Source organism: Hydra viridissima, unplaced genomic scaffold (genome assembly GCF_058129835.1).
Source record: "Hydra viridissima isolate aposymbiotic clone 2 unplaced genomic scaffold, HvirCarnegie_v1 scaffold_5, whole genome shotgun sequence".
NCBI lineage: Eukaryota > Metazoa > Cnidaria > Hydrozoa > Anthoathecata > Hydridae > Hydra > Hydra viridissima.
In genome coordinates, this window is record NW_028324304.1 from 645,221 (window position 1) to 663,329 (window position 18,109).

At 38.5% G+C, this 18,109-nt stretch overlaps 7 protein-coding genes and 2 pseudogenes across 7 annotated transcripts; 5 read left to right on the forward strand and 4 right to left on the reverse strand.

The window, feature by feature from the left end:
- The first annotated feature begins 1 nt into the window (after position 1).
- On the forward strand, positions 2 to 447 carry LOC149887586 (histone H2A, orphon). Its single transcript, XM_090087698.1, has one exon. It carries the CDS (start codon positions 58 to 60, stop codon positions 445 to 447), a length of 390 nt encoding a protein of 129 aa, XP_089943824.1. The 5' UTR covers positions 2 to 57.
- Positions 448 to 4,841: 4,394 nt separating this feature from the next.
- Positions 4,842 to 5,252, reverse strand: LOC149887587 (histone H3). The gene has a single exon (XM_090087699.1). It carries the CDS (start codon positions 5,250 to 5,252, stop codon positions 4,842 to 4,844), a length of 411 nt encoding a protein of 136 aa, XP_089943825.1.
- A 518-nt stretch (positions 5,253 to 5,770) lies between these two features.
- On the forward strand, positions 5,771 to 6,103 carry LOC149887588 (histone H4). The gene has a single exon (XM_090086755.1). It carries the CDS (start codon positions 5,792 to 5,794, stop codon positions 6,101 to 6,103), a length of 312 nt encoding a protein of 103 aa, XP_089942881.1. The 5' UTR covers positions 5,771 to 5,791.
- Positions 6,104 to 6,843: 740 nt separating this feature from the next.
- LOC149887589 (late histone H2B.L4 pseudogene) lies at positions 6,844 to 7,248 on the reverse strand (annotated as a pseudogene).
- Positions 7,249 to 7,486: 238 nt separating this feature from the next.
- LOC149887590 (histone H2A, orphon) lies at positions 7,487 to 7,932 on the forward strand. The gene has a single exon (XM_090087700.1). It carries the CDS (start codon positions 7,543 to 7,545, stop codon positions 7,930 to 7,932), a length of 390 nt encoding a protein of 129 aa, XP_089943826.1. The 5' UTR covers positions 7,487 to 7,542.
- Positions 7,933 to 12,326: 4,394 nt separating this feature from the next.
- LOC149887591 (histone H3) lies at positions 12,327 to 12,737 on the reverse strand. The gene has a single exon (XM_090087702.1). The coding sequence runs from the start codon at positions 12,735 to 12,737 to the stop codon at positions 12,327 to 12,329; it is 411 nt and encodes a 136-aa protein (XP_089943828.1).
- Positions 12,738 to 13,276: 539 nt separating this feature from the next.
- On the forward strand, positions 13,277 to 13,588 carry LOC149887592 (histone H4). Its single transcript, XM_090086805.1, has one exon. It carries the CDS (start codon positions 13,277 to 13,279, stop codon positions 13,586 to 13,588), a length of 312 nt encoding a protein of 103 aa, XP_089942931.1.
- Positions 13,589 to 14,328: 740 nt separating this feature from the next.
- LOC149887593 (late histone H2B.L4 pseudogene) lies at positions 14,329 to 14,733 on the reverse strand (annotated as a pseudogene).
- Positions 14,734 to 15,027: 294 nt separating this feature from the next.
- On the forward strand, positions 15,028 to 15,417 carry LOC149887594 (histone H2A, orphon). The gene has a single exon (XM_090087703.1). The coding sequence runs from the start codon at positions 15,028 to 15,030 to the stop codon at positions 15,415 to 15,417; it is 390 nt and encodes a 129-aa protein (XP_089943829.1).
- Positions 15,418 to 18,109: the final 2,692 nt, after the last annotated feature.

Consider the following 18,109-nt stretch of genomic DNA (forward strand, 5'->3'; position numbering starts at 1 on the left):
AGCGCGCACAAATATCTCTAGGTTGTCTCTCGTTGTTTCTCAGTGTAAGAAATTAAAATGTCAGGACGTGGAAAAGGAGGAAAAGCTAAAGCCAAGGCAAAGACTCGATCGTTCAGAGCCGGACTTCAGTTTCCAGTCGGTCGTGTTCACCGATTTTTGCGCAAAGGACACTACGCCAATCGCATCGGTTCAGGCGCACCTGTCTATTTAGCTGCTGTTTTGGAGTATCTCTCCGCCGAAATTTTGGAGTTGGCCGGTAACGCTGCTCGTGACAATAAGAAAGCTAGAATCATTCCTCGACACTTACAGTTAGCTGTTCGCAATGACGAAGAGTTGAACAAGTTGTTGTCAGGTGTTACTATAGCCAGTGGCGGTGTGCTGCCAAACATACAAGCCGTTTTGCTTCCCAAGAAGAACGAAAAGGTTCCAAAACCAGCAGCCAAATAAACGGTACTCTGAACACAAGATAAAAAATAAAGGCTATTTTCATAGCCACACATCTGTTAAAAACATGACGGCATGAGCTTAAACACACTAAGGAGAATATAAAGAAGTGTGTGTGTGTGTGTGTGTGTGTGTGTGTGTGTAAGGAAGGGAGGGGAGGGGGGTTCAAAATCTCTTTTTAAAGCTGTTAGGGGATAAAAAGAGCACACGCATCCCGTTACAAAAAAATACATGGTGGGGTTTACACGCCATCTTTGAAACGTTTTAAGTTATAACCTGAGGGAGAAAAAACAGTTCGGTTACCTCACAGGTCACGTGCATGTTCAAGATTCCAAGTTTTGAAAGGATCCAACGTAACTTGAATAAAAAGTGAACACGCACGTGCCCAGATTGGCGACCATCTATAGGCTGTAGGAAAATAACAAAGAAGATTTAAGCGCCTCCGTAAGAATTTAGCTCCCTTAGGATTTCAGCAAAAAAGTATATTTAGCGGAGAAAAAAACAAAGAGCGAGGTTAAGCAGCAGTGACGGCATTAGCATCAGCAGCAGCAACAAAAACAAAACAAAACAAAAAAAAACAAACAAAAAAGCGGCAGCACGAAAAAAAAAAAAAAAAAAAAAAATTTCCGTTTTTTACACTTGCGTGTTTGTCTGTGTGTAATCCTTAATTGCATGGTTTTTTGTTGTTGGTTTTACCTTGTCATTTTTCTTCTGCGCACGTTCTCTTGGTCAGTAGTTTTTTGAAATGCGAAAAAAAACGTCAACGAAAAGAAGTGAACGGGTCATTGCACGTCATGTCTAACAAACAAGAGGGGTAAAGACAAAGACGTCCGCTGTCGAAAACTCATACATACTCCAAGCTGACACACTCTTGAGACACTTCGAAATAAAGCAAATGATCAAAGTCATAACACTTGACAAAGTCGAAACAAAAATCACAGCATGCGCAGACAACCCTTTATTTTACATTAAAGGAAAAAAACGTAAAGCTAGAACTAAACATTCCTTCAATTAAAACACGTCAAACTTGCGACGGGCACAAAACTCAACATATAACAAAGTTACGACGCTCTAGTTCTTTTACATTTTGTTTTCTAAATGACCCGTCCCTAAAACCCCGGAAAGAATAAAACGCGACAGTCGAGTTGTTGGCCAATACCTTTTTTCACAGTAACTATCAGGTGTTTCTCGCAACGTCGGATGGGTTGCTGAAACCTTAAAAAAGAACTTTAAAAAGCTTGTGGGGTAGCGTTAGTTCTCATGCTATTTTAACAAAGTACTAAAACTTTAGTTAAAGTAATAAGATTTTACAAAGTAGCTACATTTTAATTATTGTCCTCATTTATCGTCATCTATCGTCATTTTTCACGTATCTGCCTAACTTAGTACCTAACAAACTAACTAAGATACAAACTAACTAACTGAATGACTAACTAACTGACTGACTAACCAACTAACTGACTGACTGACTAACTAACTAACTGACTGACTAACTAACTAACTAACTAACTAACTGATTGACTAACTAACTAACTAACTAACCAACTAACTAACTAACTAACTAACTAACTAACTAACTAACTAACTAACTAACTAACTAACTAACTAACTAACTAACTAACTAACTAACCAACTAACTCACTGAGAGACTAACTAACTAACTAACTAACTAACTAACTAACTAACTAACTAACTAACTAACTAACCAACTAACTCACTGAGAGACTAACTAACTAACTAACTAACTAACTAACTAACTAACTAACTAACTAACTAACCAACTAACTCACTGAGAGACTAACTAACTAACTAACTAACTAACTAACTAACTAACTAACTAACTGACTAACTAACTAACTAACTAACTAACTAACTAACTAACTAACTAACTAACTAACTAACTAACTAACTAACTAACTAACTAACTAACTAACTAACTAACTAACTAACTAACTAACTAACTAACTAACTAACTAACTAACTAACTAACTAACTAACTAACCAACTAACTCACTGAGAGACTAACTAACTAACTAACTAACTAACTAACTAACTAACTAACTAACTAACTAACTAACTAACTAACTAACTAACTAACTAACTAACTAACTAACTAACTAACTAACTAACTAACTAACTAACTAACTAACTAACTAACTAACTAACTAACTAACTAACTAACTAACTAACTAACTAAGTAGCTGACTTTGTATTTGTTTTTCAATTATGAACGAGTTCCTTGCAAGATAGATATTTCTGTTGCATTTGTTAGCCTTTATTTTTAGCAAAAATAAAATTCCAACTGGTGCTTTTCTAATGTCAAGGACCTCGCTAAGGCTAAAGCAGCTAAGCCTAATGGTTATGATGTTATAAAGCGGAGAAAAATGAACTTTTCTGAAAATGAAAAAACGAGAGATGGAATTGATCTGCAATAACTTCGGTTGTGAACACCTTATAACTGATGCCTCGCGCGATTTTAATAACTTTGCATCATGCAAAAGCCGCCAAATTCACTTTTCACGAGTGTTAAAGTGTCATTTTTGAAATGCCAGTTATGAGCGCATGAAATCAAAAGCGAAATTTGCACTTTGAAAAGCAAACGGAAATGTAGAGCATCTTTTAAAATCGCCATATTCTAATTCAGTTTTGCCTTTATGAACTTGAACAAAAGTTGCATGCCTTCCCAAGACTGCACAATTGTAAAGAAAACACCAAGCTTCGCTCGAACGATGACTATGAAGACGAAGAACCGAATGGACCCCGTATTGTGCATTCGTCACTCATTCTCTTATCTCCTCAAACGTTTTTTTACCGTTACCTTCCATAATGAATTTTATTTTTTATTTATTTTTTTTTTTTACGATGTCCAGAACTTTCAGGTTGCTAAGTTTTTCCTTTTTTTCTAGTGTCCGCGACTTTATATATGTTGACTGCGTTATCGCAGTTTTAGCCTTCGATCGTTTTTGTTAACGAACACGAATAAGCACAACATAGTGTTCCTTTTTCATGGAATGTTCTTTGTTGTGTCTCTGTGTTTAGAAAAAGAATTGGTCTGAACTAAAAATCGTCGTTAGTACGCGTTGCTAACGCATTAAATATTCCAGCAATCGCGCGTGTTTGTGCCCTTCGCCTCTATTGAGTTTGTATGGTACCAAATGCTTAGAAGAGATTGGCATAAGCTTTTTTGGGAAGCCATATGGTTCAGTTTCTTGATGAAATTAAGCTGCTTTGTCCAGAGTAAGTAGCGCTGATGTTATTTGGCCATGCGCGCACTCGATTGCTTTTAAAGACTATTTTTTCGATGTTTTGATGCGATACCTTTCGCTTCTAACATGCTGTGGCACCGAAACGCCGCAATTTACAAAGCGTCACTATTCTTTAGAAGATTTCAAAACTAATGAAGCTTTAAGAGAGCGAGAGACGCGAGCTGTGGAGGTTTGCCTGTCAACACGAAAACACACTTTGCAGTCTGACGGTGGAGCAAAAAAAAAAAAAAAAAAGTCTCCTCGACAGTCCGCATAAAACTCCGCTTGAAAAATAAAAACATCTAAACATCTAGAAGTTTTATAAAAACGAACGCAACGTTTCTCTGAAACACGACAAAAAAAAAATGACTGAAGCTGCATCTCCGAAAAAGGCCACAAAGAAGTCTGCGCCTAAAAAGCCTGCTGATCATGCTCCCTACAAGGCGATGATTGTCGATGCTATTAATTCGCTTAAAGAACGCAAAGGGTCGTCAAGACAAGCTATCGCCAAGCACGTCAAGGCCAACAACAAGGTGGGTGAAAACGTCGATTCGCAAGTCAAGATTAATTTAAAGCGCATGGTGGTTGCTGGCGAGCTCGTACAAGTGAAAGGAACTGGCGCGTCGGGTTCTTTTAGAATTGCAGCTAAGCCCAAACCGTTAAAGAAGCCTGCTGCAGTCGCCAAGAAGCACAAAAAAGAAGCCAAAGAAGTAAAGAAGCCTGCTGAAAAGAAGAGCACGCCAAAAAAGAAAGCTGCGTCAGTGAAAAAAGTCGCACAAAAAGAGAAAGTGAAAAAAGCTACTCCTAAGAAAAAAGTGACTCCCGCAAAAAAGAGCGCCCAGAAACCGGTTGCTAAAAAGCCCGCAGTAAAGAAAGTGAAAGCGACACCTAAGAAGAAAGCTGCAGCCAAGAAAACCATCGCAAAAGTGGAAAAGAAATAACCTAACCTACCCCGCTTTTTGTCAAACGGCTATTTTCATAGCCACACATCTTTCTAAAAACAAAGTTCCAGGCGTAGAACTTGTTTACTTTGTGTTTGTTTGTTTGTTGTTTTTTTTTTTTGTTTTGTTTTGTTTTAAGGCACTAAGCCGACAACGTTTTTAACAGATTTGTGGCTATGAAAATAGCCGTTTTGTTTAGAAGCACCATTTTTTAAGCTCGCTCTCCTCTGATTCTTCTCGCCAACTGAATGTCTTTTGGCATAATAGTGACACGCTTTGCATGGATGGCGCACAAGTTGGTATCTTCGAAGAGACCCACTAAGTAGGCTTCTGAAGCTTCTTGTAAGGCCATGACGGCGGTGCTTTGGAAACGCAAGTCAGTCTTGAAATCTTGAGCTATTTCGCGAACCAATCGCTGGAAGGGTAGTTTTCTGATTAGGAGCTCTGTCGATTTTTGGTATCTTCGGATCTCTCTCAAAGCTACGGTACCGGGTCGGTATCTGTGGGGTTTCTTTACTCCGCCGGTAGCCGGGGCACTCTTTCTTGCTGCTTTTGTTGCCAGCTGCTTTCTCGGTGCTTTACCGCCGGTAGATTTTCTAGCTGTTTGTTTTGTGCGGGCCATTGTAAGTTACGCTTACACTTATCAGTTTAAGTTGAACTTTTGAAGTTTTTCAATTTAACGCGTTTTGTTGACATTTTTAGACTTTGCCGCGACTTAAAGCTGCATTCTGATTGGTGCTAAGAAAGTGCTCTTTGATTGGTTCAAGTACAAATGCAAAATAAGGCATTAAGGCCACGTAGGCGTGTTTTTTGGCTACGGGAAAAGAGAGCGCGTTTGTCTCGCCTCTACAATTTCTGCTTTTTTAAACACTTCAAAGACAGGTCGACGTAGTGGAATTCCGAAAAGAAACTTTTCTGCTCTGTTTGCGAACGGATAAAAGCGTTAAATGCGAAAACGCGCGTTAAAAACAAGGCAGTTTGTTTTGGTTTTTTTTTTTTTTGTTTTTTTGGTTCAGATGGCTTTTTGACGAAGGACCGTTGCGATTGGTTGTTTGACGAAGATGTTTCCATCTATGTAGGGTAAAAGTCGCGCTTCCAGCGCATAATAAAAACAAAAAGAAACGCAAAAAGACAGTAATTGAACTTCAAACAATTTTAATCATGTCTGGTCGCGGTAAAGGAGGAAAAGGACTTGGAAAAGGAGGCGCAAAGCGTCATCGCAAGATTTTACGTGATAACATCCAAGGAATCACAAAGCCCGCCATACGTCGTCTAGCTCGTCGCGGTGGTGTTAAGCGTATCTCTGGACTTATCTACGAGGAGACTCGAGGCGTTCTAAAAGTCTTTTTGGAAAACGTTATTCGCGACGCTGTAACATACACAGAGCATGCCAAGAGAAAGACAGTCACCGCTATGGACGTTGTCTACGCATTAAAAAGACAAGGTCGCACATTGTACGGCTTTGGTGGTTAAAAGGGGAACACCTCAGCAATCAAAAACGGCTATTTTTATAGCCACACATCTGTTTTAAACGTTAATAGGCAATCTAGAACTTGAACGCTGCACCGCGATAAGCAGAGGGGGTGTGTAAAAACGGTTTAGTTTACCAGTTTCAGTTTGTTTCAATCGAAATGAAAAGCAATTGAATTGATTTCTAAGTAATGTTTTTTAGCGAGGCATAGTTTAACTGAGTGTTTAGAGTAGACGCTTGACACATAAAGTGTTTTGCTCACCATCATCGGGCTAGAAAGGTGATTTTTATCTAAAGCGCTGCTTTAAGTCTGATTTCCTAAAGATGCGCGCAATACATTTGAAAAAAAAAAAAAAAAAGAAAAAAGAAAAAAGGAGCAAAAGTGTGGTAGTAGCAGCAAATAATAACGATGGGTGGGTCATAAGGGCTAAGGTTTTGATCAAAAGCAAAAAGGTGGCGCTCAAGTAGTTGTTGAAAGATTTTCTCACGCGTTTACCTACTGTAATAACTTTTTGTATCCAAAGTGGATGCAAAAGCTATACGTTTAAACATCAAAAAAAGCAAGTCTAGAAAAGCGCTCGCTCTTTAGACGCGGTGTCGCAATTTAAAACGAGCAAACAATGGCTGCCTAGCTATTGCATTTTAAGTACTTTCTCTCTACTACAATTTAAGGCGTTCTAATGCGTACAATGCTTTTACAAGATGTGTGGCTATGAAAATAGCCGTTTAGATAGCGCTCCATCTATTTACTGCTGGTGTACTTAGTAACAGCCTTGGTGCCTTCGCTCACTGCGTGTTTGGCCAACTCACCGGGAAGTAAGAGGCGCACAGCTGTTTGAATTTCACGCGAAGAGATGGTTGATTTCTTGTTTTGGAGGGCTAGTCGTGAAGCTTCTGAAGCGATTCTTTCAAAAATGTCGTTGACGAAAGAATTCATGATGCTCATCGCTTTGGAAGAAACACCAACATCAGGGTGAACTTGCTTCAAGACGTTGTAAATGTAAATGGCGTAGGATTCTCGCCTCTTTCTCTTGCGCTTTTTGTCTCCAGTACCAGCGATCTTGCCGCCTTTCTTACCAGCGCGTTTTTCCCCCTTTTTGGCCACCTTGGGCGCTTGTTTTCCTCCGGCCTTTGGAGCGTCAGACATGTCGACGAGTTTTAGAGAATTGAAATTTGAAATTACAAGCAACCGAATCACTTCCTATATAAAGCGCAGTTGTGGTCTCCAATTCGAGAACATTTCTGTTTCTCGCAAGCTCATTGGTTCTTCAAAGATTAACTAATTTGCGCATTGTTTGACGGAGTTTTTCTATTCGTTAAAAAAAGTGCAGTTCGAGACCAAATGTTTTTGATAAGAAAAAGGAATTTTGTAAGTTGATTTCAAAGCGCGCACAAATATCTCTAGGTTGTCTCTCGTTGTTTCTCAGTGTAAGAAATTAAAATGTCAGGACGTGGAAAAGGAGGAAAAGCTAAAGCCAAGGCAAAGACTCGATCGTTCAGAGCCGGACTTCAGTTTCCAGTCGGTCGTGTTCACCGATTTTTGCGCAAAGGACACTACGCCAATCGCATCGGTTCAGGCGCACCTGTCTATTTAGCTGCTGTTTTGGAGTATCTCTCCGCCGAAATTTTGGAGTTGGCCGGTAACGCTGCTCGTGACAATAAGAAAGCTAGAATCATTCCTCGACACTTACAGTTAGCTGTTCGCAATGACGAAGAGTTGAACAAGTTGTTGTCAGGTGTTACTATAGCCAGTGGCGGTGTGCTGCCAAACATACAAGCCGTTTTGCTTCCCAAGAAGAACGAAAAGGTTCCAAAACCAGCAGCCAAATAAACGGTACTCTGAACACAAGATAAAAAATAAAGGCTATTTTCATAGCCACACATCTGTTAAAAACATGACGGCATGAGCTTAAACACACTAAGGAGAATATAAAGAAGTGTGTGTGTGTGTGTGTGTGTGTGTGTGTGTGTAAGGAAGGGAGGGGAGGGGGGTTCAAAATCTCTTTTTAAAGCTGTTAGGGGATAAAAAGAGCACACGCATCCCGTTACAAAAAAATACATGGTGGGGTTTACACGCCATCTTTGAAACGTTTTAAGTTATAACCTGAGGGAGAAAAAACAGTTCGGTTACCTCACAGGTCACGTGCATGTTCAAGATTCCAAGTTTTGAAAGGATCCAACGTAACTTGAATAAAAAGTGAACACGCACGTGCCCAGATTGGCGACCATCTATAGGCTGTAGGAAAATAACAAAGAAGATTTAAGCGCCTCCGTAAGAATTTAGCTCCCTTAGGATTTCAGCAAAAAAGTATATTTAGCGGAGAAAAAAACAAAGAGCGAGGTTAAGCAGCAGTGACGGCATTAGCATCAGCAGCAGCAACAAAAACAAAACAAAACAAAAAAAAACAAACAAAAAAGCGGCAGCACGAAAAAAAAAAAAAAAAAAAAAAATTTCCGTTTTTTACACTTGCGTGTTTGTCTGTGTGTAATCCTTAATTGCATGGTTTTTTGTTGTTGGTTTTACCTTGTCATTTTTCTTCTGCGCACGTTCTCTTGGTCAGTAGTTTTTTGAAATGCGAAAAAAAACGTCAACGAAAAGAAGTGAACGGGTCATTGCACGTCATGTCTAACAAACAAGAGGGGTAAAGACAAAGACGTCCGCTGTCGAAAACTCATACATACTCCAAGCTGACACACTCTTGAGACACTTCGAAATAAAGCAAATGATCAAAGTCATAACACTTGACAAAGTCGAAACAAAAATCACAGCATGCGCAGACAACCCTTTATTTTACATTAAAGGAAAAAAACGTAAAGCTAGAACTAAACATTCCTTCAATTAAAACACGTCAAACTTGCGACGGGCACAAAACTCAACATATAACAAAGTTACGACGCTCTAGTTCTTTTACATTTTGTTTTCTAAATGACCCGTCCCTAAAACCCCGGAAAGAATAAAACGCGACAGTCGAGTTGTTGGCCAATACCTTTTTTCACAGTAACTATCAGGTGTTTCTCGCAACGTCGGATGGGTTGCTGAAACCTTAAAAAAGAACTTTAAAAAGCTTGTGGGGTAGCGTTAGTTCTCATGCTATTTTAACAAAGTACTAAAACTTTAGTTAAAGTAATAAGATTTTACAAAGTAGCTACATTTTAATTATTGTCCTCATTTATCGTCATCTATCGTCATTTTTCACGTATCTGCCTAACTTAGTACCTAACAAACTAACTAAGATACAAACTAACTAACTGAATGACTAACTAACTGACTGACTAACCAACTAACTGACTGACTGACTAACTAACTAACTGACTGACTAACTAACTAACTAACTAACTAACTGATTGACTAACTAACTAACTAACTAACCAACTAACTAACTAACTAACTAACTAACTAACTAACTAACTAACTAACTAACTAACTAACTAACTAACTAACTAACTAACTAACTAACTAACCAACTAACTCACTGAGAGACTAACTAACTAACTAACTAACTAACTAACTAACTAACTAACTAACTAACTAACTAACTAACCAACTAACTCACTGAGAGACTAACTAACTAACTAACTAACTAACTAACTAACTAACTAACTAACTAACCAACTAACTCACTGAGAGACTAACTAACTAACTAACTAACTAACTAACTAACTAACTAACTAACTGACTAACTAACTAACTAACTAACTAACTAACTAACTAACTAACTAACTAACTAACTAACTAACTAACTAACTAACTAACTAACTAACTAACTAACTAACTAACTAACTAACTAACTAACTAACTAACTAACTAACTAACTAACTAACTAACTAACTAACTAACTAACTAACTAACCAACTAACTCACTGAGAGACTAACTAACTAACTAACTAACTAACTAACTAACTAACTAACTAACTAACTAACTAACTAACTAACTAACTAACTAACTAACTAACTAACTAACTAACTAACTAACTAACTAACTAACTAACTAACTAACTAACTAACTAACTAACTAACTAACTAAGTAGCTGACTTTGTATTTGTTTTTCAATTATGAACGAGTTCCTTGCAAGATAGATATTTCTGTTGCATTTGTTAGCCTTTATTTTTAGCAAAAATAAAATTCCAACTGGTGCTTTTCTAATGTCAAGGACCTCGCTAAGGCTAAAGCAGCTAAGCCTAATGGTTATGATGTTATAAAGCGGAGAAAAATGAACTTTTCTGAAAATGAAAAAACGAGAGATGGAATTGATCTGCAATAACTTCGGTTGTGAACACCTTATAACTGATGCCTCGCGCGATTTTAATAACTTTGCATCATGCAAAAGCCGCCAAATTCACTTTTCACGAGTGTTAAAGTGTCATTTTTGAAATGCCAGTTATGAGCGCATGAAATCAAAAGCGAAATTTGCACTTTGAAAAGCAAACGGAAATGTAGAGCATCTTTTAAAATCGCCATATTCTAATTCAGTTTTGCCTTTATGAACTTGAACAAAAGTTGCATGCCTTCCCAAGACTGCACAATTGTAAAGAAAACACCAAGCTTCGCTCGAACGATGACTATGAAGACGAAGAACCGAATGGACCCCGTATTGTGCATTCGTCACTCATTCTCTTATCTCCTCAAACGTTTTTTTACCGTTACCTTCCATAATGAATTTTATTTTTTATTTATTTTTTTTTTTTACGATGTCCAGAACTTTCAGGTTGCTAAGTTTTTCCTTTTTTTCTAGTGTCCGCGACTTTATATATGTTGACTGCGTTATCGCAGTTTTAGCCTTCGATCGTTTTTGTTAACGAACACGAATAAGCACAACATAGTGTTCCTTTTTCATGGAATGTTCTTTGTTGTGTCTCTGTGTTTAGAAAAAGAATTGGTCTGAACTAAAAATCGTCGTTAGTACGCGTTGCTAACGCATTAAATATTCCAGCAATCGCGCGTGTTTGTGCCCTTCGCCTCTATTGAGTTTGTATGGTACCAAATGCTTAGAAGAGATTGGCATAAGCTTTTTTGGGAAGCCATATGGTTCAGTTTCTTGATGAAATTAAGCTGCTTTGTCCAGAGTAAGTAGCGCTGATGTTATTTGGCCATGCGCGCACTCGATTGCTTTTAAAGACTATTTTTTCGATGTTTTGATGCGATACCTTTCGCTTCTAACATGCTGTGGCACCGAAACGCCGCAATTTACAAAGCGTCACTATTCTTTAGAAGATTTCAAAACTAATGAAGCTTTAAGAGAGCGAGAGACGCGAGCTGTGGAGGTTTGCCTGTCAACACGAAAACACACTTTGCAGTCTGACGGTGGAGCAAAAAAAAAAAAAAAAAAGTCTCCTCGACAGTCCGCATAAAACTCCGCTTGAAAAATAAAAACATCTAAACATCTAGAAGTTTTATAAAAACGAACGCAACGTTTCTCTGAAACACGACAAAAAAAAAATGACTGAAGCTGCATCTCCGAAAAAGGCCACAAAGAAGTCTGCGCCTAAAAAGCCTGCTGATCATGCTCCCTACAAGGCGATGATTGTCGATGCTATTAATTCGCTTAAAGAACGCAAAGGGTCGTCAAGACAAGCTATCGCCAAGCACGTCAAGGCCAACAACAAGGTGGGTGAAAACGTCGATTCGCAAGTCAAGATTAATTTAAAGCGCATGGTGGTTGCTGGCGAGCTCGTACAAGTGAAAGGAACTGGCGCGTCGGGTTCTTTTAGAATTGCAGCTAAGCCCAAACCGTTAAAGAAGCCTGCTGCAGTCGCCAAGAAGCACAAAAAAGAAGCCAAAGAAGTAAAGAAGCCTGCTGAAAAGAAGAGCACGCCAAAAAAGAAAGCTGCGTCAGTGAAAAAAGTCGCACAAAAAGAGAAAGTGAAAAAAGCTACTCCTAAGAAAAAAGTGACTCCCGCAAAAAAGAGCGCCCAGAAACCGGTTGCTAAAAAGCCCGCAGTAAAGAAAGTGAAAGCGACACCTAAGAAGAAAGCTGCAGCCAAGAAAACCATCGCAAAAGTGGAAAAGAAATAACCTAACCTACCCCGCTTTTTGTCAAACGGCTATTTTCATAGCCACACATCTTTCTAAAAACAAAGTTCCAGGCGTAGAACTTGTTTACTTTGTGTTTGTTTGTTTGTTGTTTTTTTTTTTTGTTTTGTTTTGTTTTAAGGCACTAAGCCGACAACGTTTTTAACAGATTTGTGGCTATGAAAATAGCCGTTTTGTTTAGAAGCACCATTTTTTAAGCTCGCTCTCCTCTGATTCTTCTCGCCAACTGAATGTCTTTTGGCATAATAGTGACACGCTTTGCATGGATGGCGCACAAGTTGGTATCTTCGAAGAGACCCACTAAGTAGGCTTCTGAAGCTTCTTGTAAGGCCATGACGGCGGTGCTTTGGAAACGCAAGTCAGTCTTGAAATCTTGAGCTATTTCGCGAACCAATCGCTGGAAGGGTAGTTTTCTGATTAGGAGCTCTGTCGATTTTTGGTATCTTCGGATCTCTCTCAAAGCTACGGTACCGGGTCGGTATCTGTGGGGTTTCTTTACTCCGCCGGTAGCCGGGGCACTCTTTCTTGCTGCTTTTGTTGCCAGCTGCTTTCTCGGTGCTTTACCGCCGGTAGATTTTCTAGCTGTTTGTTTTGTGCGGGCCATTGTAAGTTACGCTTACACTTATCAGTTTAAGTTGAACTTTTGAAGTTTTTCAATTTAACGCGTTTTGTTGACATTTTTAGACTTTGCCGCGACTTAAAGCTGCATTCTGATTGGTGCTAAGAAAGTGCTCTTTGATTGGTTCAAGTACAAATGCAAAATAAGGCATTAAGGCCACGTAGGCGTGTTTTTTGGCTACGGGAAAAGAGAGCGCGTTTGTCTCGCCTCTACAATTTCTGCTTTTTTAAACACTTCAAAGACAGGTCGACGTAGTGGAATTCCGAAAAGAAACTTTTCTGCTCTGTTTGCGAACGGATAAAAGCGTTAAATGCGAAAACGCGCGTTAAAAACAAGGCAGTTTGTTTTGGTTTTTTTTTTTTTTGTTTTTTTGGTTCAGATGGCTTTTTGACGAAGGACCGTTGCGATTGGTTGTTTGACGAAGATGTTTCCATCTATGTAGGGTAAAAGTCGCGCTTCCAGCGCATAATAAAAACAAAAAGAAACGCAAAAAGACAGTAATTGAACTTCAAACAATTTTAATCATGTCTGGTCGCGGTAAAGGAGGAAAAGGACTTGGAAAAGGAGGCGCAAAGCGTCATCGCAAGATTTTACGTGATAACATCCAAGGAATCACAAAGCCCGCCATACGTCGTCTAGCTCGTCGCGGTGGTGTTAAGCGTATCTCTGGACTTATCTACGAGGAGACTCGAGGCGTTCTAAAAGTCTTTTTGGAAAACGTTATTCGCGACGCTGTAACATACACAGAGCATGCCAAGAGAAAGACAGTCACCGCTATGGACGTTGTCTACGCATTAAAAAGACAAGGTCGCACATTGTACGGCTTTGGTGGTTAAAAGGGGAACACCTCAGCAATCAAAAACGGCTATTTTTATAGCCACACATCTGTTTTAAACGTTAATAGGCAATCTAGAACTTGAACGCTGCACCGCGATAAGCAGAGGGGGTGTGTAAAAACGGTTTAGTTTACCAGTTTCAGTTTGTTTCAATCGAAATGAAAAGCAATTGAATTGATTTCTAAGTAATGTTTTTTAGCGAGGCATAGTTTAACTGAGTGTTTAGAGTAGACGCTTGACACATAAAGTGTTTTGCTCACCATCATCGGGCTAGAAAGGTGATTTTTATCTAAAGCGCTGCTTTAAGTCTGATTTCCTAAAGATGCGCGCAATACATTTGAAAAAAAAAAAAAAAAAGAAAAAAGAAAAAAGGAGCAAAAGTGTGGTAGTAGCAGCAAATAATAACGATGGGTGGGTCATAAGGGCTAAGGTTTTGATCAAAAGCAAAAAGGTGGCGCTCAAGTAGTTGTTGAAAGATTTTCTCACGCGTTTACCTACTGTAATAACTTTTTGTATCCAAAGTGGATGCAAAAGCTATACGTTTAAACATCAAAAAAAGCAAGTCTAGAAAAGCGCTCGCTCTTTAGACGCGGTGTCGCAATTTAAAACGAGCAAACAATGGCTGCCTAGCTATTGCATTTTAAGTACTTTCTCTCTACTACAATTTAAGGCGTTCTAATGCGTACAATGCTTTTACAAGATGTGTGGCTATGAAAATAGCCGTTTAGATAGCGCTCCATCTATTTACTGCTGGTGTACTTAGTAACAGCCTTGGTGCCTTCGCTCACTGCGTGTTTGGCCAACTCACCGGGAAGTAAGAGGCGCACAGCTGTTTGAATTTCACGCGAAGAGATGGTTGATTTCTTGTTTTGGAGGGCTAGTCGTGAAGCTTCTGAAGCGATTCTTTCAAAAATGTCGTTGACGAAAGAATTCATGATGCTCATCGCTTTGGAAGAAACACCAACATCAGGGTGAACTTGCTTCAAGACGTTGTAAATGTAAATGGCGTAGGATTCTCGCCTCTTTCTCTTGCGCTTTTTGTCTCCAGTACCAGCGATCTTGCCGCCTTTCTTACCAGCGCGTTTTTCCCCCTTTTTGGCCACCTTGGGCGCTTGTTTTCCTCCGGCCTTTGGAGCGTCAGACATGTCGACGAGTTTTAGAGAATTGAAATTTGAAATTACAAGCAACCGAATCACTTCCTATATAAAGCGCAGTTGTGGTCTCCAATTCGAGAACATTTCTGTTTCTCGCAAGCTCATTGGTTCTTCAAAGATTAACTAATTTGCGCATTGTTTGACGGAGTTTTTCTATTCGTTAAAAAAAGTGCAGTTCGAGACCAAATGTTTTTGATAAGAAAAAGGAATTTTGTAAGTTGATTTCAAAGCGCGCACAAATATCTCTAGGTTGTCTCTCGTTGTTTCTCAGTGTAAGAAATTAAAATGTCAGGACGTGGAAAAGGAGGAAAAGCTAAAGCCAAGGCAAAGACTCGATCGTTCAGAGCCGGACTTCAGTTTCCAGTCGGTCGTGTTCACCGATTTTTGCGCAAAGGACACTACGCCAATCGCATCGGTTCAGGCGCACCTGTCTATTTAGCTGCTGTTTTGGAGTATCTCTCCGCCGAAATTTTGGAGTTGGCCGGTAACGCTGCTCGTGACAATAAGAAAGCTAGAATCATTCCTCGACACTTACAGTTAGCTGTTCGCAATGACGAAGAGTTGAACAAGTTGTTGTCAGGTGTTACTATAGCCAGTGGCGGTGTGCTGCCAAACATACAAGCCGTTTTGCTTCCCAAGAAGAACGAAAAGGTTCCAAAACCAGCAGCCAAATAAACGGTACTCTGAACACAAGATAAAAAATAAAGGCTATTTTCATAGCCACACATCTGTTAAAAACATGACGGCATGAGCTTAAACACACTAAGGAGAATATAAAGAAGTGTGTGTGTGTGTGTGTGTGTGTGTGTGTGTGTGTAAGGAAGGGAGGGGAGGGGGGTTCAAAATCTCTTTTTAAAGCTGTTAGGGGATAAAAAGAGCACACGCATCCCGTTACAAAAAAATACATGGTGGGGTTTACACGCCATCTTTGAAACGTTTTAAGTTATAACCTGAGGGAGAAAAAACAGTTCGGTTACCTCACAGGTCACGTGCATGTTCAAGATTCCAAGTTTTGAAAGGATCCAACGTAACTTGAATAAAAAGTGAACACGCACGTGCCCAGATTGGCGACCATCTATAGGCTGTAGGAAAATAACAAAGAAGATTTAAGCGCCTCCGTAAGAATTTAGCTCCCTTAGGATTTCAGCAAAAAAGTATATTTAGCGGAGAAAAAAACAAAGAGCGAGGTTAAGCAGCAGTGACGGCATTAGCATCAGCAGCAGCAACAAAAACAAAACAAAACAAAAAAAAACAAACAAAAAAGCGGCAGCACGAAAAAAAAAAAAAAAAAAAAAAATTTCCGTTTTTTACACTTGCGTGTTTGTCTGTGTGTAATCCTTAATTGCATGGTTTTTTGTTGTTGGTTTTACCTTGTCATTTTTCTTCTGCGCACGTTCTCTTGGTCAGTAGTTTTTTGAAATGCGAAAAAAAACGTCAACGAAAAGAAGTGAACGGGTCATTGCACGTCATGTCTAACAAACAAGAGGGGTAAAGACAAAGACGTCCGCTGTCGAAAACTCATACATACTCCAAGCTGACACACTCTTGAGACACTTCGAAATAAAGCAAATGATCAAAGTCATAACACTTGACAAAGTCGAAACAAAAATCACAGCATGCGCAGACAACCCTTTATTTTACATTAAAGGAAAAAAACGTAAAGCTAGAACTAAACATTCCTTCAATTAAAACACGTCAAACTTGCGACGGGCACAAAACTCAACATATAACAAAGTTACGACGCTCTAGTTCTTTTACATTTTGTTTTCTAAATGACCCGTCCCTAAAACCCCGGAAAGAATAAAACGCGACAGTCGAGTTGTTGGCCAATACCTTTTTTCACAGTAACTATCAGGTGTTTCTCGCAACGTCGGATGGGTTGCTGAAACCTTAAAAAAGAACTTTAAAAAGCTTGTGGGGTAGCGTTAGTTCTCATGCTATTTTAACAAAGTACTAAAACTTTAGTTAAAGTAATAAGATTTTACAAAGTAGCTACATTTTAATTATTGTCCTCATTTATCGTCATCTATCGTCATTTTTCACGTATCTGCCTAACTTAGTACCTAACAAACTAACTAAGATACAAACTAACTAACTGAATGACTAACTAACTGACTGACTAACCAACTAACTGACTGACTGACTAACTAACTAACTGACTGACTAACTAACTAACTAACTAACTAACTGATTGACTAACTAACTAACTAACTAACCAACTAACTAACTAACTAACTAACTAACTAACTAACTAACTAACTAACTAACTAACTAACTAACTAACTAACTAACTAACTAACTAACTAACCAACTAACTCACTGAGAGACTAACTAACTAACTAACTAACTAACTAACTAACTAACTAACTAACTAACTAACTAACCAACTAACTCACTGAGAGACTAACTAACTAACTAACTAACTAACTAACTAACTAACTAACTAACTAACTAACTAACCAACTAACTCACTGAGAGACTAACTAACTAACTAACTAACTAACTAACTAACTAACTAACTAACTGACTAACTAACTAACTAACTAACTAACTAACTAACTAACTAACTAACTAACTAACTAACTAACTAACTAACTAACTAACTAACTAACTAACTAACTAACTAACTAACTAACTAACTAACTAACTAACTAACTAACTAACTAACTAACTAACTAACTAACTAACTAACTAACTAACTAACCAACTAACTCACTGAGAGACTAACTAACTAACTAACTAACTAACTAACTAACTAACTAACTAACTAACTAACTAACTAACTAACTAACTAACTAACTAACTAACTAACTAACTAACTAACTAACTAACTAACTAACTAACTAACTAACTAACTAACTAACTAACTAACTAACTAACTAAGTAGCTGACTTTGTATTTGTTTTTCAATTATGAACGAGTTCCTTGCAAGATAGATATTTCTGTTGCATTTGTTAGCCTTTATTTTTAGCAAAAATAAAATTCCAACTGGTGCTTTTCTAATGTCAAGGACCTCGCTAAGGCTAAAGCAGCTAAGCCTAATGGTTATGATGTTATAAAGCGGAGAAAAATGAACTTTTCTGAAAATGAAAAAACGAGAGATGGAATTGATCTGCAATAACTTCGGTTGTGAACACCTTATAACTGATGCCTCGCGCGATTTTAATAACTTTGCATCATGCAAAAGCCGCCAAATTCACTTTTCACGAGTGTTAAAGTGTCATTTTTGAAATGCCAGTTATGAGCGCATGAAATCAAAAGCGAAATTTGCACTTTGAAAAGCAAACGGAAATGTAGAGCATCTTTTAAAATCGCCATATTCTAATTCAGTTTTGCCTTTATGAACTTGAACAAAAGTTGCATGCCT

Coding starts and splice junctions, on each gene's coding strand:
- LOC149887587 (XM_090087699.1), bottom strand. CDS start 5,252: ATGGCCCGCACAAAACAAACAGCTAGAAAATCTACCGGCGGTAAAGCA.
- LOC149887588 (XM_090086755.1), top strand. CDS start 5,792: ATGTCTGGTCGCGGTAAAGGAGGAAAAGGACTTGGAAAAGGAGGCGCA.
- LOC149887590 (XM_090087700.1), top strand. CDS start 7,543: ATGTCAGGACGTGGAAAAGGAGGAAAAGCTAAAGCCAAGGCAAAGACT.
- LOC149887592 (XM_090086805.1), top strand. CDS start 13,277: ATGTCTGGTCGCGGTAAAGGAGGAAAAGGACTTGGAAAAGGAGGCGCA.
- LOC149887591 (XM_090087702.1), bottom strand. CDS start 12,737: ATGGCCCGCACAAAACAAACAGCTAGAAAATCTACCGGCGGTAAAGCA.
- LOC149887586 (XM_090087698.1), top strand. CDS start 58: ATGTCAGGACGTGGAAAAGGAGGAAAAGCTAAAGCCAAGGCAAAGACT.
- LOC149887594 (XM_090087703.1), top strand. CDS start 15,028: ATGTCAGGACGTGGAAAAGGAGGAAAAGCTAAAGCCAAGGCAAAGACT.